This window comes from Centropristis striata, chromosome 11 (genome assembly GCF_030273125.1).
Source record: "Centropristis striata isolate RG_2023a ecotype Rhode Island chromosome 11, C.striata_1.0, whole genome shotgun sequence".
In the NCBI taxonomy this organism is placed as follows: domain Eukaryota; kingdom Metazoa; phylum Chordata; class Actinopteri; order Perciformes; family Serranidae; genus Centropristis; species Centropristis striata.
The window spans coordinates 5,762,456-5,786,248 of record NC_081527.1 but is presented as its reverse complement, the minus strand read 5'-3'; the positions used below and the strand labels follow the sequence as shown (position 1 = coordinate 5,786,248).

General features: G+C 36.8%; 1 protein-coding gene across 1 annotated transcript in view; it reads right to left on the bottom strand.

The window, feature by feature from the left end:
• Positions 1-572: 572 nt before the first annotated feature.
• The window catches only part of carmil3 (capping protein regulator and myosin 1 linker 3), a 193,435-nt gene continuing 170,214 nt past the window's right edge, over positions 573-23,793 (bottom strand). Inside the window, exons 33-40 of the mRNA XM_059345443.1 lie at positions 20,912-21,031; positions 16,418-16,586; positions 10,457-10,823; positions 8,336-8,442; positions 7,179-7,395; positions 5,828-5,902; positions 4,024-4,143; positions 573-1,204 (exon numbers count right to left, since the gene is read on the bottom strand). Of these exons, the coding sequence (XP_059201426.1) occupies positions 1,164-1,204; positions 4,024-4,143; positions 5,828-5,902; positions 7,179-7,395; positions 8,336-8,442; positions 10,457-10,823; positions 16,418-16,586; positions 20,912-21,031 (1,216 nt within the window). The 3' untranslated portion in view covers positions 573-1,163. The remainder of the gene's footprint in view (positions 1,205-4,023; positions 4,144-5,827; positions 5,903-7,178; positions 7,396-8,335; positions 8,443-10,456; positions 10,824-16,417; positions 16,587-20,911; positions 21,032-23,793) is intronic.

Genomic DNA, 23,793 nt, shown 5'->3' with positions numbered 1-23,793 from the left:
ATCATTTTTACTTTTACATCTATTTTTGATCATTTTGTGTCGTTTTTGGTCATTATTTAAATTTATTTTTGGTCATTTTGTGTATTTTTTTAGTCATTTTTACATCTATTTTTGGTCATTTTTATATATATATATATTTTTTTTTTATCATTTTGTGTCTTTTTTGGTCATTTTTACATTTTTTTTGGGTCATTTTGTGTTTTTTTACATATTTTTTTTAGTTGTACCAGGCATTAAAATGAACAAAAAATTTAAGAAAACAATGGTCTAAATTTTTTTTCCCATGATTGTATATATATGGTAGGCTTAGACAATAAATCACTTTTGAATTGTCCCAATGCCAACTCATTTTTCAGACTATTCTGACACTACCTGAATGACCTTTATGTGTGAAATTGGTTGAGTTCTCTCATATTGAAACATTTAAATGTGTATGAAAAAAAACAGCATAAACATGACTTTCAATAAAAACAACTCTTGTGTAAAGTCAATTTTATTTATTCTGATTCATAGAAGCATTTTTAGAAAATATACTCATTTTCAGGCCTGCAAAATCAGATTAAAACTAAGTGGATCCACCGACTGGCTTAAATACTCTTGAAGAGATGGGAGTGCTAAGTGCATGATAACACGTTTCTCAATCATCAACATCAGCATACACCAAAAGCATACTTACAAACACAGTTATCAAATGATATATTATCACAAATAAAAACATGATTGTTAACTGGTAGTTACCACGATGGTTAGTGCAGTTTTTATATTCCGTATTTACATCTCCGTTAGAATAAATACAGTACAAACTCACTTTTAGTCGTCACAGATTGTCAGTAAAAGACAAGGGGGGCGGGGCATGAAAAGACAAGTGTTTTCAATATTAAATTATTTTTTGCACAAATGCATAAAACAGTTGATGAAGAGCTTACTGGAGGAGACATTGAACTACTGTGTGCTTTATGTAGCTTCCCTTATGCCTGAGAAAAAACCATAGCAAGTGCAACCAGTTAAAACAGAAAGCATACCAGTACATGCATGCTCAGCAACGAATGTCTACATGGATTAAAAGGAAAACAAGTCCACAGAGTTTTAAAAGCTCGTCTCTCTCAGTCCTCTGCGTTCCAGCTCTGCCGTCCCAGCAAACTGCTCCTGGTCCACTGGAAACGTCATAAAGCGTCCCTGTTGCCCAGCTGGGGACTGTCATAACCTGAGGAGGCACATTCACTTAATGCATGACTTTAAAACGGAAAACTTTTCACATTAGCACTGGATCTGATCAGGTAAAAGGTGCCACTAGTCAAAGAGGAAACTACAGTAAATTATCACCTAAACCTTCAGTCCCTCTCACTTCTATGGAGGATTTTTAGCTCACTGTTTCGGTTTTACAGCCCTCAAAAACTCCACTTAAATTAACTGTCAGCTGCTCAACGCTAACAGATAAAGTTAGCAGCTAGCTGGTGAACATAGTGTAGTGATGTCCAAATGAAGCCTCATGTCTCCCCCACAAAAACAGACACGTAATGACCAAAAAAAGACACAAAATGACAAAAAAAACCCACAAAATGACCAAAAAAAGACACAAAATTACAAAAAAAGACACAAAATGACCCAAAAAATACAGAAAATGACCAAAAAAAAAGACAGAAAACGACTAAAAAAGTCACAAATTGACCAAAAAAAGACACAAAATGACCCAAAAAACACACGAAATGACCCAAAAAATACACAAAATGACCCAAAAAATACACAAATGACTAAAAATAAGACACAAAATGTCCAAAAAAGACACAAAATTACCAAAAGACACAAAATGACCCAAAAAACATACGAAATGACCCAAAAAACCCACAAAATTACCCAAAAAATACACAAAATGACAAAAAAAGACACAAAATGTCCAAAAAAACCCCACAAAATAACAAAAAAAAGACACAAAATGACTTACAAAGGCACGAAAAGACATGAAAAGGACTAAAAAATGGACAAAATAGCCCTATAAGACTCCCTAGAGTTAAGTTCTGATAATAAAGTGTTTTTAACTTGCTCTGCTCTAATAAATCAGCTTCCTTCCAGTATTTCATCATGTACAGAAAACAGGAACGTGTTTTCCAGATAAAGTCTCTACTAGATGCATCGGACTAGTGAGCATGGAACCAGACAGGACCGGTTGGCTTTCACACTTCCTGTATAATTGGCTTTTTTGCCTCCATTCTTGACATGTGCACCTTATTTTGGTAAGTGAGTCAGCTCTGTGCTCCAGAGGTAATTGGGTGGTTTTCCATGTGGTTAGTGCTGCTAGAAGGATCAGTGTAGGATCTAATGATGAATCAGCTGAACATGGCCGCCAATTATCTCCATAACGCAACATAGAATCAGGAAGGAATCAGCTTAAATTAAAGCAGGAGTGATTAAAAGGTCCTCAGCGGGGAAAAAATGGTGAGGTTTTTGTTTAATAGCACACTTATTCAGGCAGAGTCAGATCGGCTGATATCTGATCAAACAGGAGATGTTTCTGGGGAAAAACAGCCAAATTACATCTTCAAATTATGATTGCCTGTCTTTGGTTCTCAGCCAGAAATTAAGTACCGGAACAAGCATGCAGTCAATATGTTCGGTATGACTCACCCATGTTTAGTGCTGGGAATAAAACAAGTCTACACAGAGATTTAGAGCTAAAAAAATAAAGCTGTACACACATTTTTTTGTACGTCAGATTACCTGATTTACAGGAACATCTAAAAAAATTTGAATATCGTGAAAAAGTTTTTGTCAGTTATTTCAGGAAGTGAAACTCAGACATTATATAGATTTATTACACAGAGTGAAATATTTCAAGCCTGATTTTCTTGTAATTTTGATGATTCTGGCTTAGAGATAATAGACACAAAACTCTTAGAATTAGAATATTACATAAGATCAATAAAAAAATATTATTTTGAACATAAGTCAGGCTTCTGAAAAGTATCTTCATTTCTATACATCAATACTTGGTTGGACTCCTCCTCCTCCTATTTTTTCTCCTCCTCCTCTCCCAATCCTCCTTCTCTCCTTTCCTCTCCTTCTCCTCCTCCTCTTTTCTTCCTCCTGCTCCTCCTCCTCTCCCTCTTTTTTCTCCTGCTCCTCCTCCTATTTTTTCTCCTCCTCCTCCTCCTCCTCTCCTCATCCTCCTTCTCTCCTTTCCTCTCCTTCTCCTTCTCCTCCTCCTCCTCCTGTCCTCCTCCTCCTCCTCCTCTCCTGCTCCTCCTCCTCTCCCTCTTTTTTCTCCTGCTCCTCCTCCAATTTTTTTTCCTCCTCTCCTCCTTCTCCTCTCCTCTCCTTTTCCTCTTTTTTCTCCTGCTCCTCCTATTTTTTCTCCTCCTCTCCTGCTGCTCCTTCTCTCCTCATCCTCTCCCTCTTTTTTCTCCTCCTCCTCCACTCCTTTTCCTCTTTTTTCTCCTGCTCCTCCTCCTATTTTTCTCCTCCTCTCCTGCTCATCCTCCCCTCCTCCTACTCTCCTTTCCTCTCCTCCTCCTCCTTCTCCTCCTCTCCTCTCCTTCTCTCCTGCTCCTCCCCCTCTTTTTTCTCCTCCTCTCCTCCTCCACTCCTTTTCCTCTTTTTTCTCCTGCTCCTCCTCCTCTCCCTCTTTTTTCTCCTCCTCTCCTGCTGTTCCTTCTCTCCTCTCCTCCTCCTCTTTTTTCTCCTCCACTCCTATTTTTCTCCTCCTCTCCTGCTCCTCCTCCTCCTCTTTTTTCCTAATTTTCTGACACACTGAGTTTAGTGTTTCATTCTCTCTCAGCCAGAATCATCAAAATATTTCACTCTGTGTGTAATGAATCTATATAATGTTTGAGTTTCACTTTCTGAAATGATTGACATAAAATATTGAACTTTTTCGTGATATTCTAATGTTTTGAGATGTTCCTGTCCTTGATATTTCTAGTCAGAGTTAAAGGTTAAAGGTTAAGTTAAAGGTTAAAGGTTAAGTTAAAGGTTCCCTCCCATGGAGTTCATACCAGACATATGATCAGGAAGGTAACAGATACATACACCTGGTCCCAGCAGGGACGTCCAGAGATCTGTTTCTGTACTGGGGGAAACAGGGCTTTTTCACAGGGAATCTGCGATCTGAGGACCTCTCCAGATCGTAGGGGCTGTCCCGTTCCATGCCTGAAGGGAAACGGCATGAGACACACACAGAGTGGGGTGTGGGAACTGAAGAGGAGGAGGGAGGGGGGAGGGGGGGGTTGCAGGATGAAGCAGTAAGGAGGAACAAGACCAGGAGGCTCTAGAGCAGGAGCCTCAAACTCTAGTTACCTGAGGGCCGCTGGAGGCAGTGTTAAAGTGACCAAAAGAGACACAAAATTACTAAAAATAGACACAAAATGACAGAAAAGAAGACACAAAATGACCAAAAAAATACACAAAATTATTAAAAAAGAAACATAATGACCCAAAATGACACAAAAATACACAGAATTACCAAAAAAGACACAAAATTATTAAAAAAGAAACGTAATGACCCAAAAAGACATAAAATGACACAAAAAAGACACAAAAAGACAGAAAAAAACTAAATTAAAAAAAGGACACAAAATTCCCCAAAAAGACACAAAATTATTTTTAAAAAGACACAAAATGATTAAAAAGGCACAAAATTACCAAAAAAAGACATAACTTGACAGAAAAAAAACTAAATTACTTAAAAAACACACAGAATGACCAAAAAGACACAAAATTACTAAAAAAAAGACACAAAATGACCAAAATAAAGACACAAAATGACCAAAATACACACAAAATTACTAAAAAAAGACACAAAATTATTAGAATGAAAGAAAATAAAGTGCCATTCATATAAAACTTTCATATCAAGGTGGGGGCCACAAAATATCGTCATGAGGGCCGTAATTGGCCCGCGGGCCACGAGTTTGAGACCCCTGCTCTACAGGCTCAGGAGCACATCAAATAAGACATTCATGCTGCTTAAACTTGATAAACAATAACAAAGGCATTGTGCCATTGTTATGAATTATGAAGAAAAACAGAAAGGTCAGCAGCAAACATCTAACCAGCATGCATGTTCTCTCTCTCTCTCTCTCTCTCTCTCTCTCTCTCTCTCTCTCTCTCTCTCTCTCTCTCTCTCTCTCTCTATATATATATATATATATATATATATATATATATATATATATATATATATATACACTACCGGTCAAAAGTTTTAGAACACCCCAATTTTTCCATTTTGTATTGAAATTCAAGCAGTTCAAGTCAAATGAACAGCTTGAAAGGGTCCAAAGGTAAGTGGTGAACTGCCAGAGGTAAATAAAAAAAGGTAAGCTTAACCAAAACTGAAAAATAATGTACATTTCAGAATTATACAAGAAGGCCTTTTTCAGGGAACAAGAAATGGGTTAACAACTTAACTCTATGGAGTCTTGTCCATTTTTTAATTATTTTCATGTCTTTCTGTCATTTTGTGTCTTTTTTGGTAATTTTGTGTCTTTTGGTGTCTTTTTTTTTGTCATTTTGTGTCTTTTTTTTTGTCATTTTGTGTCTTTTTTTAGTCCTTTAGTCCAACATAAAATGTGATTTTGAATCTTTTTTTACTTTCAAAACACTATCATGCTCAATAAAGAATTTTAAATGTTGCATTCATTTCAGAGTACACTGAGACATTAAACTGCATAATTTTCAATTAAATTCTGGAAAAGTTGGTGTGTTCTAAAACGTTTGACCAGTAGTGTGTATATATTTATATATATATATATATATATATATATATATATATATATATATATATATATATATATATATATATAAAGGTATATATAATGTGTTCATACAGTACCTATGTCAAACGAGTTGGACTTCCTGGTGTGACGCTGTGACGCTGCTGGAAATCCATTGCGACCTTCTTCCTCATCTGGTTGGTGGAACAGTCAAAATCATCATCACTTGTACTTATTGTGTCCATAAAGTCCTTACAGACATAAAAACATGCAGAACTCTGTATGTTGCCACTCTGTTCTAACGCTAAGAACTCAGATATTCACATTAAAGTGACTGTGACAATACAGAAGAGTGTAGAATAGGAAACTTTTAAAAGAGGAAATTACCTTAAAAAAATACTTTAAAGTAACAACCAAGGTTATAATAATTTGGGATTTTTCATTAGTTTTAGTTTTAATTTAGTTGTGAATTTTTTTTTCAAATTCAGTTAGTTTTAATATGTTTTTAGAGTGAGTTTGCTCGTTTTAATTCGTTTTTATTTTTTGGGGAAATGTAACCAGATAGATGAAATAGATTTCATATCAACCAAAAAGTTTTATGTATGTATGTAGTTAGCTCACTTGCTAACTAGTTTTCACACTCTTACATAAAACATGTAGTGTTAAGAGTTGACTTAATATTAAAATGTGGATATAATAATAATAATAATAATAATAAAGACAAAATAATACATTATAAAAGAGGTGAATTCACAAAATTTGAATATAAGACATTCAAATAATGTGTTTGTTTCATCTAGTCCTTTTTAAAAAATGTTTTTATCTAACTATTTTTTTTTTTCTATTGTCTTGTCTGTGTATCCAATTCCATTTAAAAACAAATATTTATATTTAAAACTCAAGGAAAACGCTTTATATTAAGGTCCTTGTAATAACCGTTAATTAACAAGTAATAAGGCCCTTGTAAGTCCTTACAAGATGCTTATTAACATTATTGTGTGTTTATAAGCTTATATAAGTGTTAATAATGGCATTACAAACACCCATGACCCACCCATTATGTCTTTGCCATGCCTTTATTAATCTTATTTTGTTTGCTTATTGATATTAAAATATACTTTATTGCTCATCTATTATAAGTTAACTATAAGTTAACTATGCTTTTAGCAACTACCGGATCTAAAGCGAGAACAATGCCTTATTACTTGTTAATTAATAGTTATTAAGGACCTTATTATAAAGCGTTACCAAAAATATATATATTAAAAAAAAAAAAACTAAAAAAAAAAAAAAAAAATGTGGATGTATCCGTTTAATGAAATCATAATTTCTGTTATTTTAAACCAGCTGAGCTGCTCTACAATCTTCCCATGTTGCTCCCGGCAACAGCAGAAGTGGCCCCGGGGGTACCAGTCCCTGATCTATGACATCACCATGTCTCCTGTCACTGTTCTCACTGTGTCTCTGCACCTTGACTGACAGGATCAGCTGCTTGTGTCCCCGGCGTGGCAGACGCTGGCGGGCTCTCCGTCTCGGCGCTCTCCTCCTCCTGGATGATTGGCTGAGCTGGAGCCAAGCTCCTCTGCTCATTGGTCGGCTCGTCCCCCGGGCTGATGGGGGAGGCTTTGGGAGAGGTCAGGCTCTTCTCTGGAGAGGTTGTCTTGTCTCTCGGGAGGTCCAGAGTGGGCTGAGGGAGGAACAGTGTTAGTGTGTTATGTTAGGTGCTGTAGCAGGAAATGACCAAAAGACACAAAATGACTGAAAAAATGCTAAATTACTTAAAAAAAGACACAAAATTATTAGAAAAAGACACAAAATGACTGAAAAAACACTAAAATACTTAAAAATGACACAAAATTACTAAAAAAGACACAAAATTATTAGAAAAAGACACAAAATGACCAAAAAAAAGACACAAAAAGACACAACAAAGACACAAAATTACCAATGAAGACACAAAATGACTGAAAAAACACTAAATTATTTAAAAAAGACACAAAATTACTACTATTACAAAAAACTTACATTAAACTTTCATATCAAGGTGGGGGCCACAAAATATCGTTACAAGGGCCACAATTGGCCCGCGGGCCGCAAGTTGTAAGTATTTTTTGTTGATGTTTTTGGTGTATTTTGAGTGTGTTCTTTTTGTCAGTTTGTGTTTTTTTAGTCACTCTGTGTCTTTTTTAGTAATTTTGTGTCTTTTTTGGTCATTTTGTGTCTTTTTAGTAATTTTGTGTCTTTTTAGTAATTTTGTGTCTTTTTTGGTCATTTTGTGTCTTTTTAGTAATTTTGTGTCTTTTTTGGTCATTTTGTGTCTTTTTTTAGTCATTTTGTGTCTTTTTTGGTAATTTTGTGTCTTTTTAAGTGATTTTGTGTCTTTTTTTGGTCATTTTCTGTCTTTTTTGGTCATTTTCTGTCTTTTTTGGTCAGTTTGTGTTTTTTTTAGTCACTTTGTGTCCTGTTTTAGTCATTTTGTGTCTTGTTTTATTCATTTTGTGTCTTTTTGGTCATTTTGTGTCTTTTTTTTGACATTTTGTGTCTTTTTTGGTCTTTTTTTGTGTCTTTTTTAGTCATTTTGTGTCTTTTTTTGTCAGTTAGTGTTTTTTTTAATGCAGAACACAAACCTTGTTGGGTAGAAGAGGACGCTGTCCCTCTGGACCTCGAGCTCTCTGCTTCTCCTCATGCTTTCTTTCACTCTGGTCTTCTTCTCCTTGAAGCCTTCCTGCCTCTTCTGGTGAGACAAAAACACAGCAAATAGCTTTAAAAGTAACACCGAGTGCACACACTTCATATGCATTGTGTAATTGGAGCTGTAAGCCTGGACGAGGCCGGGGCTCATATGTAATGCATGAATGCATGAGCATATGTTGATATGCTGATGGCTTGTCACTGATGTCACCCTCAGTTAACAGGGAACAAAAATAACAAGCTATTATTAATATTTATTGTTGTGCACATGCTGCACCAAGCTTTTCAACCAGGTGATAAAAGAGTACTTTGTCTGAAGCATTTCTCTGTTTTTAATGTCAATCTGTAGGTTTTTTTTTTACAATGATTCTGGCCTCTGGCTTTTGTACTGATACTGATCTTTGAAATCCTTTTGAGCCAGAGTGCTAGTCTACAGCTACTTTTATAAATGAGGCTCTTTTGCTCATTATGAAGTCTAGACTTGAAACCAACAATAGCCTTGAACAATGACCCTCTCTGTGGAAATGCCACTTTAGTTTGGGACAGCGTACCTTTGGGACGAAGCCAATTAATTCTCCTTCCAGTTATGCGGTTATCGCTCATTAAACTCACTTTGACAGACTTCAGCTTACTTGTGCTCTCACAATTTGTTACTTTTATAAGTTTTTCAATGGCTTATGGAGTCCTTTTTTAACTGTAAACACAACAGTTTCAGTGTAAAGTCTATGGCCTGCAGTCTATATATTGTAGATCTTATTATTCATCGTTAGTTTAACATTATTGCTGGTAAATTATACGATTAAGGACCAAATGTTATAACAAAAGGTCCCACATGCTGCATTTTAACATCAGCAAATGGATTTTTGAAAAAAAGCCGATAATTACACAGAGCCAGCCGGCTGCTGTCATTTTACAGCAATTAAACCACAGCGGCACCATTTATTTGACAATTTTATTTTTAACATAATGTTGTGGTCTTAATTTTAATCATTTTGAAATAAAATGGTGTTTATCAAACGGAGCTATCAACAGTAGACATTTCCCTAAGATCATATATTAGAATAACCTTAGAAAGCTTTATATGACGTTCATCCTCCAACCTTCAAAAACTACAATATGTCCAAAACTCAGCTGCTCCAGAGAACACATCACAGCCATCCTTCAGCACCTTCACTGGCTCAGAAATTAATAATAATAACAATAATAAAAAATAAAAACAAGCAAACACCCTCCATCCACCCACCCCATTATAAACAAAGCACAAACTGAGCAAGCTCCATCCCAGCGTGGAGCAGTGAGGAAACACTCGAGGCGGCTTAGAAATTAATAAGATAAAATGAATAAAAATGAAGTACGGTAAAATCAAATAAAACAAAAGTAAAAAATAATAATAAAGCTAAATAAAAAAAAGATTAAAACAATAAATAAATAATTAAAAAGTACAGCATGATAATATATACACACAGACACACACACATGGTATATATGTGTGTGTATATATATATATACACACACATATATATATATACACACACACACACACACACACACATATATATACACATATATATACATACACATATATATACATATGCATACATATATATACACATATACATATACATACATATATAACTATATACATATATATGTACATATATAGACTAATAACTAGTAGCAAATAAATAAATAAAAGAGAAGATGTAGTAACACTAAGATGCATGAGCAGAAAAATATTTTGATATACATATATATATATATATATATATATATATATATACATATACAGACTAACAAATAGTGGCAAATAAATAAATAAGAGAAGATGTAGTAACACTAAGATGCATGAGCAGAAAAATCTTTAAAAATGCTTCAAGTAAAAGCCAGTTCTTACTATTATTATCATTATTATTATTATGTTTTTCTTTTTTTTTATGTGAAGCACTTTGTCATACATTTCTTTTGAATGAAAAGTGCTATACAAATAAAGTTTGATTGATTGATTGATTGATTAAAATGCTGTGATCCAACATGAGGCTGTGTTGAAGCTGCAGTACCTAAACTCTCCTGCAGGTGTCTCTGCTTCATGGCGCTCAGACTGGGCTTGGTGGTCTGCGGGGGCGGCTCTGGCCTGGTCCCACACGGGGCCACGCCGCCGCCGCCGCCGCCGCTCTGCCTGTCCTCCTCGCCGTCGCTCCGTGAGTCGGTCAGGGGCAGGATCCTCTCCTGGCGGCCCGGCTCCGTCTGCTGCTGCTTGGAGGACGCCACGTGGCCGTTGGTCCGAGTCTCTGCAGGGACGTCTGAGACGGTGGTCGACCTGTCCGTGTCCGTGTCCGTCTCTTTCACGTCACAGGTGCTGCTCCCGTCCGAGTCCTCGATCTCTGCTCCGATGCAGCTGTACACCATGCTGACCAGGTCTGTGGACTGGACAAGGACAAAAAACAAACATTTAACTCTAAGGAGTCTTATAGGGCTATTTTGTCCATTTTTGAATCCTTTTCATGTCTTTCTGTGTCTGTTATGTCTTTTTTGGTAATTTTTGTTAATTGTGTTTCTTTTTGTGTCTTTTTTCTGTCATTTTGTGTCTTTTTTTGTCATTTTGTGTCTTTTATAGTCATTTTGTGTCTTTTCAGTCATTTTGTGTCTTTTTTAGTCATTTTGTGTCTTTTTTTAGTCATTTTGTGTCTTTCTGTGTCTTTTTTGGTCATTTTGTGTCTTTTTTAGTCATTTTGTGTCTTTCTGTGTCTTTTTTGGTCATTTTGTGTCTTTTTTTAGTCATTTTGTGTCTTTTTTTGGTCATTTTGTGTCTTTTTTTGGTCATTTTGTGTCTTCTTTAGTCATTTTGTGTCATTTTTTAGTCATTTTGTGTCTTTTTTTTGTCACTTTCTGTCTTTTTTGGTCATTTTGTGTCTTTTTTTTGTCATTTTGTGTCTTTTTTTTGGTCATTTTGTGTCTTTGATAGTCATTTTGTGTCTTTTTAGTCATTTTTGGTCTTTTTTTGTGTCTTTTTTGGTCATTTTGTGTCTTTTTTGGTCGTTTTTGAGTCATTTTGTGTCTTTCTGTGTCTTTTTTAAGTCATTTTGTGTCCTTTTTGTGTCTTTTTTGGTCATTTTGTGTCTTTCTGTGTCTTTTTTAGTCATTTTGTGTCCTTTTTGTGTCTTTTTTGGTCATTTAGTCCAACATAAAATGTGATTTTGAATCTTTTTTTAACTTCCAAAACACTATCATGCTCAATAAAGAATTGTAAATGTTGCAAATGTGAACAAAGGTGTCAAATCTACCATATAAGAGGGTTCCATCCAGTTCTATCATTTGATACTAAATCTATTTGAGCTTGTCTCCAGTTTTACTTGGTATATCATCATCAAACTGAAACTGGCCTCATGGAGTTTACAGCCAGAACTTTAGAGGTAAATTTACAGTAGGGCTCCACGCTGCTTTGTTTTCTAGTCTGGATGGAGGCAACAAGTCTGGATTATTTGGAGCTTTTGGAGACTCCAGAGAGTTAAATGAGTCCTTTAAAACCTTGAAAATGTCATTCCACTTCACATGCCTTATAAATATTCTGTCAAGGATTCTCCGTTGTCATGATGACTGAGTCATTTGAGTGCCTCGTCTGGTGGCAGCAGTGGTGAGAGTGAAGGCTGCGATTAACATTTTGGAATTCTAATGAATTCAATTACAGCAAAATTAAATTAGTCTTAATTTTCCTGGGGAGGTCCTCAAATCCCCTCAAGGCTCAGTGAGGATCCATGTACTCTACTTTCACAACCAAAGGGATTTGACTCCAACTGAGTGTGTGTGCGTGTGTGTGTGTGTGTGTGTGTGTGTGTGTGTGTGTGTGTGTGTGTGTGTGTTCTTGTACTTCCTACATAGTGAGGACCAGAACACGTTTTTAACCAACAAAGTGAGGACATTTTTGCAAAGTGAGGACATTTCGGCCGGTCCTCACTTCTTTTAAGGCTTTTTTGAGATTTCAGACTTTGTTTTAAGGGTTAAAGGTTACATGATGGTGATAATTAACTGAAACTGTATTGTGAGGTCACAAAACTAACTAAATTTTTTGTGAAAATGTCCTTCATTGTCATTTTTTTTCAAACATAATGAAGATGGATAAGACAAAGGAAATAAAGGCAAAATTTACTGTGACCTCTTTTAATCTCCCACCCAACAAATACCCCATTACAAAAAAATAACTACAAATAATGAAAAATTAAAAACTATTATAACCTTGCTATAATAAGGGCCCTCACAAAGATAGAAATACAAGAATATGTGTGTGTGTGTGTGTGCCTTAGGGCAGAGATTTAAAATAGGCCATATAGTCCTCCAAACCTCTGACAAGCTACACAGATCAGACTGGGAATAGCAGGCGGTGGACTCAGCATGCAGCTACTGTATAGACGCATCTCAATAAATTAGAATATGATACAAAAGTCCATTTCCAGTAGTTCTGCTTTCAGTGCACGCTATTCAGAATATTACCACCACTTTGAACATCAGACAGCCTGGTTTAGGTTGATGCAGCCTCGTTTATAACACAGATTAGAGACAAACAGGAGATACGGTGTTGAAATATCTGCACATTTTCATTTCCTTCAACTGTTTGTTGTGCCACTATTCCACAGAGGAAAAATCCAACATGTGGCTCAGGATTCACTGTCATAGCTGTTTGCCGTCATAATAGTTTGACTCTCTGGTTCGGGGGTTGGCAACCTTTACCAACAAAAGAGCCATTGTTGGTTAGAAAAACTGATAAAATGTCGGCATGGAGCCACAAACAAAGAGCTCCCAGAACCCCCGATACAGGCCGTCGTCTCTGGATCGACACGGAGCACCCACTGGTTTCTTAATTGTTTTTTTTTTTCTTATGTGATTATTCACTTACTACTTTACAGTAGATTTATCATGTCAATGCCCCGCTTATCCTGCTGCCCCCGCGACCCGGCCCCGGATAAGCAGAAGAAAATGGATGGATGGATGGATGTGAATAATTATTTTCTTCTTTCTCATCACTCTCACATATACTATCTCTCTCACTCATCACACCTAATGCAAAATGTTTTGAAATCAAAAGGACACAGTCATTCCAATGAAGTCATTCTGATGAAGTAAAACCAAAATAACATGTACATGATTTACACATAGCCCTTTACAACTCATCCCAAAAAACAAAAGTCAATATGATTACTTGATGATTTGTCTTGTAATACAAATGAAACAAATCTTATGTTAGTTTGTAGATTTGTTAGATCATGAGTACCAAGAGTTGGATGTCCTTTGTTTAACCCTTTGATGCACAACATGGTCTAAAGTGACCCAGTGACAGAGTTTTTATGTTCTATATCTTTGCAATAAATTAATTTCATCATTCAGTATTCCAGGTTTTCCTCAATTAGTTTGTTTTTGATCACCATATATCCTAATTTTATGTTTTCCTTTATTCATTTTTTAATAAAATCCCTTTTTGTGTCACTACTCTTCTAATGCACAACATGCATATCCATTTTTTTCAGCTAAGTAGCGTGCTAAGCTAACTTGTTGTCTAAGTAGTTAGCTTAGCAAGCTACTTAACCAAGTAGTTAGCTATGTAATAATACTAAAACTGTTTTTCTTCATAAAGTATGAGAGGTAAAATGGAAATAATGATCTGTTGTTAGCACAGAAACACACAGCAGCATTAAATAACACGGGGGATGAATGAGGGTCATTTTTTACCCATGTTGTGCATCAAAGGGTTAAATATTAGTTTGTTTTGTCTGTTTTTGAAAGCTTCTGGGTGCTGACCTCTTTTTGTTCTTTAGAGCTTTTCTTTTGAGCCAAGAGCTCGGTAATAAATATATTCAACTTTGTATAGAGCTTTGGTTATTTGTCAGCCCCCAACTCTATGGAGTCTTATAGGGCTATTTTGTCCATTTTTGAATCCTTTTCATGTCTTTCTGTGTCTGCTATGTCTTTTTTGGCAATTTTTGTTAATTGTGTTTCTTTTTGTGTCTTTTTTCTGTCATTTTGTGTCTTTTTTCTGTCATTTTGTGTCTTTTTCTAGTCACTTTGTGTCTTTTTTTTGGTCATTTTGTGGCTTTTATAGTCATTTTGTGGCTTTTTTTGTCATTTTGTGTCTTTTTAGTCATTTTGTGTCTTTTTTAGTCATTTTGTGTCTTTTTTTTGATAATTTTGTGTCTTTTTTTTAGTCATTTTCTGTCTTTCTTATTTGTCAGCCCCTGTATAGCCTCTTTTTGTTATATTTCCCTCTCTCTCTGGTTAAATAAATGCTTGACCTTAACCAGAACTGTGTTGCATCCAGTTGAACTGTGGCGTGGCGGGACTGTTCCACTAGGTGGGGCTACGGCCCTGCAGGTAGACAGGTAGTGTATTTTGGCAGTTTTTTTGTTTTGTTTTTGTAAACATTAGAGTTTTGAAAAGTATTTCTCCCATCACAGAACCTACTGAAAGTAAATCATGCTGTTTCTGATGTCTTGGTGGTTTTTTCTCTTCCTGCTGCTGAGCTCAGATCTGACATCTGCCCGCCCACCCGCTCACTTTTATCCCGGCGCTCTGAAGCTCTGAGCGCCGTTGTTGCCTGGCGAAGGTGCAGCGATGATGAACTGATGCAGACATTCTGCTGCTGGCAGCTCTGACCCAATAGAAAGGCAGAGGGCGCCCCTCTGATGGTCAAGTAGCCTTCTAGCTGCTGCTGCTGCGTTGCCAGGTTGGTTCAAAAACCTCATTGTAACCAGAAAAGAATATGAGTATTGGATCAAATATTAAAATGTCCAAACTCTGACAAACCAGGCCAACAATTATATCAACCCACTCATTATTATTATTATTATTATTATTATTATTATTATTAAACGCTAATTTCTTACCAACATAATGCACCCTAAAGCCACCAAATTGGGTGGAAAATAGCCCAATCTGGCAACATTTATTGGGTGTAAAATCCATATCGTCGCCCTCATTTTTTGTCAAAATTGTTTTTTTTGCCTAAATCATCTCCTCATGACGCCGGCCACCTGTGGTAAAATCACCTATTGAGTTATCAGTTTAGTTTATCAGTGTTTTATTGTTGACACTAATATTGGTAACAATTTACTCTAAGGCATGGGTCTCAAACTCGTGGCCCACGGGCCAATTGTGGCCCTGGTGACGATATTTTGTGGCCCCCACCTTGAAAGTTTAATGTGAGTTTTATATGAATGGCACTTTACCGTGTTGTGTGTGGAAGGTCCCTTTAATTACTTTTTTTTGGAAATTTTGTGTCTTTTTAATAATTTTTTGTCTTTTTGGTAGTTCTGTGTCTTTTTTCCATAATTTTGTGTCTTTTTTAAAATAATTTTGCTTCTTTTTTTGGTAATTTTGTGTCTTTTTTTAAGTAATTTAGTTTTTTTTCCGTCATTTTGTGTCTTTTTTTGGTCATTTTGTGTCTTTTTTTGGTCATTTTGTGTCTTTTTTCGGTCATTTTGATACTGCCTCCAGCGGCCACCAGGTAATTAAGAGTGACATGAGTGTGTCATAAACATGACATGGAATGTGTCATGAACATCAATGATGTTAATAAAGTGTTAGATCATTTATCTTGTTTTAAGAGTTAATTTCTTATTTTAAGTGTTCAATATGCTTATTTCTAGATTTAAATCAAAATTTTGAGAAAGAAGTTGCAAATTTACTAGATTAAAGTGGCAAATCTACGAAAAAAAAGTTGCAGATATACGATAAAAAAGTGGGGAAAAAGCAACTTTTTTCTCCCAGATTCACCACTTTAAATCTCATAAATCTGCACATTTTTTTCTTGTAGATTTGCCACTTTAATCTCGTAAACTTCTTTCTCTAAATATGACCCCTCTCCCCCGGGTCCGTATGTTTTTTTTACACATTCTGGCTGTATGTAATATCCTCCAATATTCTCTAGGGTTGAAATTTGGAATTAGCAAGTATTTCAATGAGTGCCCTATTAAGGGTTAATGTACCACACACCCCTGGTGGTCCCCCTCCCTGGGACCGTCCCTACAGCGTACCTGTCTCTGGGTGAGGCAGGAGGGGCTGGCCGCCCTCAGTCCATGAACAGGAGCACCGGGCATGGGCCGGGGGGACGGCATGGTCCCGTTGGCTCCAGGAACGGCGCTCTCAGGCCTCCCGGGTTCCTTCGGGTGCTGAATCATGGAGTAGACGTTCTCTGAGGCGCTGCTGGAATAAACACACAGAAAAATTAATTATATTTACAGAAACATTCATCAGGGTTGGTACGGGTGCTTGAAATCCTTGAAAATGCTTAAATTTTAATGTTGTATTTTCCAGGTTTGAAAAGTGCTTGGAGTTTGGATAAAGTGCTTGTAAATGCTTGAAATTCTTACTGTATTTCTCGTGCAATCTGACTATAGATAATCACATGTTCAATGAAAAAAAAATTGAATATTGAGATTAGCAAACTGTACTTTTGGTTGTTAAAAGTGTGAAACCATCGCTGTTGGTATGGTTGAGTGAAAATACCCCTTTTAGCATGTAAATAGTCATCTAAAATATAAAACATACAACCGTTGTAAGGTCCTGGAAAAGCTTGAAAATGGACCTGAAAAGTCCTTGAAAAGTGCTTGAATTTGACCACTGAAGAAGTGTACGAACCTTGTTTCATGGATTGAGGTTTGTAATACGTCAGTATGTACTAGAGGTGTGAATCACCAGAGTCCCCACGATACGATTTTATCCCGATACTTGAGTCACGATACGATATTATTGCGATTTTAAGCGTTTCGCAATATGGTGAGTATAGATACAATATATTGAGATTTAACTGTTGAACTGCATTTTACATCAGGGATTCCCAAAGTGTGGTGCGTGGACCCCCGGGGGTGCACGAGATGAAAAATGTAATGGCGGTCTGATAATTACACAATTACATTTTTTCCCCCACACAATAAAGACATGTAAATAAACATTTCCTTTGTAAAATGCAAAAATCAAAAACTGTATTCAAAAACATCAAAAAATATTATAACATTTTCCCCAACTTATCTGCTTTCTGCTTCTGATCATCCATCCTCTTTGCTCTTAAAAGTGGAAGCTTGTGCATAACTTTGTTGCATTATATTGAAACTGTGTTTCAGATTAATTCAAATGTGAGAGCGCATTGTTGTGATGGTGATTATTTTATTATATGTGTGTTCTGGTCATTTGAGCATGACTAAACATGCCACATTTAATATGGCGATAAAAAAGCTTATTGTATTTTTTATTTTATTTTGAAGGTGTGGGGGATTGGGGGTGCGTCAACCCGGTTGGGACATAGAAGGGGGTGCACGGCTAAAAAAGTTTGGGAAACAATCTGTTTATTAATAATAATAAATAAATTATTTGGCCAACAATTTACTGCAGCGTACAAGCTTCTTCTTCCTCTATCACCAATTTGAAAGTGTTGTAATGAACACATCTCTGGCCCAGATGCTGCTGCACCTCCCACACACTGTGCGCAGTAGTAAAAAGAGAAAAGAAAGGAGAGCAGAGGGCGTCCGGGTGGATGCAACAATCTGTTTGATTGCTTGAGTCTGCAGGTAAAACACCACATAGCAGAGTTAAGGGTTTTTAAGAAGCCATTTCTATGTATAGCTCCCCTAAAGATGACTCATCTGTTCCCTCAGACTGCTGTGGGCTGCTGCTGCTGTAAAACTTGGCCTCGGTTTAAGAGAGTAGCTCCTGCGCTGCAGCACGGTTGTTAAACAGCAGAGACGGTTGCGTCATCACTTTTTCGACTCGCCATAATCTTCTTTGAGTTCGATTTGTAAGCACCTCAGTCAGCTGAAACACACACGTCGCTCTCACTCACTGGCTTTTTCTGCTCCGTTTTAAAGGTTTACAAAGAGAGTCTGCTGAGTGCATCCGTTTCATTTATCTCTAGAAATAAATAAATAAATTCTGCCTTTTACTTTCTCCTCTTTTCAATACTGCCATTATTGTAAATTTTCATTGGAAAATGTACATATAGGAACACACATCTTCCAAATGAATTGCTATGTATGTATGTATGTATGTTTATTAGGGGTGTGCATTGGCACTGCCCTCACAACTCGATTCGATTACGATTCACCAGGTAACGATTCGATTCAATTCGATTCTACGATGCATTGCGATGCATCACAATTATACTGCACACAACAAGGGACATTTTTCGTCAGTCATGAGGCAATACAAGCAGTCAGATAGGCCTAATAACAATAGATTTTATTGGCTATATTTTGAAAAGATGGCAAAATGAATCTCCTGCCTGAGTTCATCTAAAAGTAAGGAAAGAGAAATGTCTCCTCCTGCCATAAAAAGGAACCTGCTGAGGTTGAATTTACATCAGCTAAATGTCGAGCCCTTATTCCTGAGCTAGGGAAGACGTTAGCGCTATCCCACCTAGCTAGCTATCGCTAGTTTTCATGATGCAAAAATGTAACTTTAATGAGTCGACTTTAAATAGGCAAATACAATGGTAATTACCTATCAATAGTACTTTCTATAAAAACGTAAATGTTAAGTTCTGTCAAATACTACCACATACTTCAGTCACAACATATCAAAACAGCTTGTCCCGCTAGCTTACCTGTGCTGCATCAACACATGGCTCATTAGAATATTCAATGAGCCATGTGTTGATGCGCACATGTCTCGAAGGACGGGGAGTGGGTCGGGTTAGCGTTGTGTTTACTGGAACTTTGACAGGGGCGCAAAGGCCACCTTGGCCGTAAATTGAACATTTTTTCACAGGGCATCAAGGCCAGAGTGTGAAGTTCCCACCCTGTCCCCCACAACTTTCCACTGGAGGACAGGAAATAAACATAATCGATTATGGCACTTTGCCGCATCGATGCTGAATCGTGCATGCCCCGCATTGCGATGCATCGCTGAATAGATTATTGTTGACACCACTAATGTTTATCAATGGTTATCTCCATTAATAGCGAGGATTATGCTGTGAATTCACCAACCTGGTCTCACAGGAACCCGTGGAATAGCCACGGAATCAATCAAATTTCTGTGAAACTGACACGGATTTCGCTACAATGCAAGTTAATGACAGTCATATCCCGTGGCTATTCCATGGATATTTTTTCCTATTGGTTTGTTCCAAGTCACGTGTCAGAAAAAGACGATCCGCTGTGTTTTATTTTGAAATCCCCCTGATCCTCTGTGTATTTAATGGATCAAACATTCGCCCATTACATGCCTTGTGTCTGAGGTTGACTTGCTGATCAACATATTATTCTGTTGCAGCGGGAGACACTAATGTTGACAAAGTGACGCCTTACGATCAGATTTGTCCGCTGTTTTATTTTGTAATCTTTTGTAAAGAAAAATGATTAGACCACCCTTGTTTTCTCCTTTCTCTCCATGGTTTTCTCGATAATGATTCTTGGTTATTATCAAGAAAACCATGGAAAATGGCTAGATATCAGCTCTTTTTGGTCATTGTTTTGGATTTCTAGGATGAATTTCAGCTGTCAACCTTAGCGGACATCTGTTTTACAGCCAAAACACAAAATAAATAAACAGACTGTAGTTGATGTGTAGCTGGTGAGAACAGTGGCACATTTAGCTGCTAAATACAAAAAAAAGGTGGTTTTCTTGATAATAACCAAAATCATTATCAAGAAAACCATGGAAAACGTCTAGATATCCGGGTAGATGTCACCTAGATCAGCGGTAGGCAACCTGCGGCTCTGAGCCGTATGTGGCTCTTCGATATTCAGCCTAATATTACATCAGGATGTGACTTTGGTCCACATCGCCCAGCTCTATCTTCCTCTACGGCGCCGTGACATAAACGGCTGCTTAACGTATGCGACGCCATAACTTCAAGGCAAAGAAAACAGTTGGAGACAGCGAAATATTTTCTTCCATTAAAATATTTATGAAGCTATGAAGTGACGTTTATCCCACTGCTGGATTAATTTAACACTCTTCTCATTCTCTCTCTCTCTCTGTGCACTTAAATGTTGCTTTCATCTCCTACTCCTCCTCCTCCTCCTCCTTCTCATCCTCCTCCTCCTCCTCCTCCTCCTCCTCATCCCCTCCTCCTCCTCCTCTTTCTCATCCCTCCTCCTCCTCCCCTACTCCTCCTCCTCCTCTTTCTCATCCTCCTCATCTCCTCCTCATCACCTACTCCTCCTCCTCCTCATCCCTTACTCCTCCTCCTTCTCATCCCCTACACCTCCTCTTTCTCCTCATCCTCATCCTCTACTCATCATCATCCCCTCCTCCTCTTCCTCTTTCTCCTCCTCATCCCTCCTCCTCCTCCTCCTCTTTCTCCTCCTCCTCCCCTTTCTCCTCCTCCTCTTTCTCCTCCTCCTCATCCTCTACTCCTCCTCCTCCTCTTTCTCCTCCTACTCCTCATCCCCTACTCTTCCTCCTCCTCATCCCTTACTCCTCCTCTTCCTCCTCCTCCCCTCCTCCTCTTTCTCCACCTCCTCCTCCTCCTCTTCATCCTCCTCCCCCTCTTTCTGCTCCTCCTCCTCCTCCTCCTCCTCCTCACTCACTCTGAGTCCTGATTAGAGATGGTGGAGTTGCGGTTTTTGCGGAAGCCGGAGAAAATGGACAAGACGCTCCGTCTCTTCTTTCTCCTCAGCGACTGGCCCTGATGGAGGGACGACAGCTGACTGCAGGAGAGAAAGAGGAGAAAGAGGAGAAAGAGGAGAGAAAGAGGAGAAAGAGGAGAGAAGTTAATGATAAAGACAAGTGAGTGATGATGAAGCCAGCCAAGTTCTGTCTGTGAAGATTATAAGGACATACTTTATTAAACTAAATATATTTCATTTTTATATGAATGAACAGTATAGCCATTATGAGGCACAATTCATTGTTTTGTGTTAAAATAATATTTTCTATATTTTTAAACATATTTTTGAATCACAAATTCATTACCATAATGCGTCGAGATAAAAATGTCATGGTTTCCCCACACTTACATACAATAAATATTTAATAAACTTTATAAAAATTAAATAAACATTTATTCAAAAATGTAAAATTTAACAGAATATAATCAAACATAATGGTTTTAAACAATAAATCTGAATGAAAACTGATGAGAAAAAATGGTTAAATGTTATGGTAATGATAGAATTGTTTGCATTAAAATATGTGTATATTTTAATAAAATAAATTTTTGGTGATACCTGCTACCCTTGAGCATAATTAAGTGCTTGCCAAAGAAAAAAATAAGAAAAAAAACTGTTGTTTTTTAATTTAAAAATGTGTTACGGTAATGAATTTTGCTCACAGCGTCTCTAAAAATGTCAGAAAATACCTTAAAAATGTTTAAATAGATGATAAATTCATATTAACTTGACTTTAGATTGTATATGCTATAAAGGGTCAAAGAAAATATGTATCCAATGCTTTTGTATTTTTGCTAAGAGCTGCACCATGTTGATGAGAATCACCCAAAGAGAGCAGATGGACTCACAGAGGAGGATCAGAGTTTGGGGTCACTCTGGTGATGTTAATGTTACTATTAATGCAATTAGCCGTCAGCTGTGATTGACCACTATGTGCAAGTCATCACTGGGTCCCAGAGTTAACAGCTGACTACATTATATGTCCATTACTTATGCTAATGAACCATTACACAATAATACTTTATTTTGTTCTGAGTGAGCCGCTGCAGATGGTTTAATATATTCAACAGAAGGCTTAATTTATGCTGCCTCAATGAATCGTTTTCATGCACTACTGGTAAACATTTTAACTGTTTAGGAACTAACTGTTTCCATGTGGTTTGGGTAGTTATGAAGGCTCTCTGCTGCTCTCTGTTTCAACAAGTCACATTAAAGACTTTTAAAGACCATAATGAATACAATTTAAGACCCATTCCACATGCATACTGGCAAAAAGACACAAAATGATCAAAAAAGACACAAAATGACTAAAAAAATACACAAAATGACACAGAATGACTAAAAAAAGACACAAAATGACTAAAAAAGACACAAAATGACCAAAAAAGACACAAAATGACTACAAAAAGACAAAAAAAGGCACAAAATGACTTAAAAAAAAGACACAAAATGACACAGAATGACTAAAAAAGACACAAAATGACACAGAATGACTACAAAAAGACACAAAATGACTAAAAAAGACACAAAATGACCAAAAAAAGACACAAAATGACCAAAAAAGACACAAAATGACTAAAAAAAGACACAAAATGACCAAAAAAAGACACAAAATGACCAAAAAAGACACAAAATGACTAAAAAAAAAGGCAAAAAATGACAAAAAGACACAAAATGACACAGAATGACTAAAAAAAGACACAAAATGACAAAAAGAGACACAAAATGACACAAAATGACTACAAAAAGACACAAAATGAGGAAAAAAAAGACACAAAATGATGAAAAAAAAGACAAATTGACCAAAAAAGACACAAAATGACAAAAAAAAAGACACAAAATGAGAATACACGTGGGAGTGTCGCAATGCATCATGGGACTTTTCCAGAACTGAAATCATGGTGAAGACGACTATAGCGGAGGGAGCTCAGATATAACAGCTATAAGCTCTCAAATCCTTTTTGAATTTAATTTCTATCTGCTACAGAGGCTGAAAAATCTATTATTTATTAAATGGAGTGCCCTCAACATCAATAAACTGAATATGAATTCATTAACATAAGACAATAAGTCAAGAGAAAGCGAGGGAATTTGGCGCACAGTGTCGGCCATAATCATATTTTTGTACCATTTCTGTCTAAGTTGTTCACCTGAATAGTCTTCTAGCTGTCAGACATTGTGTTTGCTAATATGCAGTAATAGATATGTATGTAAGAGTAGAATCAGATTTCCTCTGTGCTGCTGCTGCTGTAGTCTGATGTGTAGAGCTGTCCATGGTGCTGATCATGCAGCTGGGACTTTGCTGCTGTTTTACACTAATAACTGACTTTGGTATTGGCCTGTGTGTGAAATGCAAAGTTTAAAAGTAGAGTGAGAGTGCACAACTTTAGCACACGTAAATATACGCTGCACTAGCAGGTCACAGTTAACCCATTTAGGCCTAAAACGGCTGGAAAAAATGCCTGTAAAACCTCTGGGCGGTTTTAAAATAAGCCCCTAAAACCCTAAAAAGTTTTTCTGTAAATTCAACAGAAATGTCAACTCTTCCTACTAAATAATAGATTTTTCAGCCTCTGTAGCAGATAGAAATGAAATTCAAAAAGTATTTGAGAGCTTATAGCTGTTATATCTGAGCTCCCTCCACTATAGTCGTCTTCCTCCATGATTTCAGTTCTGGAAAAGTCCCATGATGCATTGCGACACTCCCACGTGTATTCTCATTTTGTGTCTTTTTGTAGTCATTTTGTGTCTTTTTTGTAGTCATTTTGCATCCTTTTTTGGTCATGTTGTCCTTTTTGTAG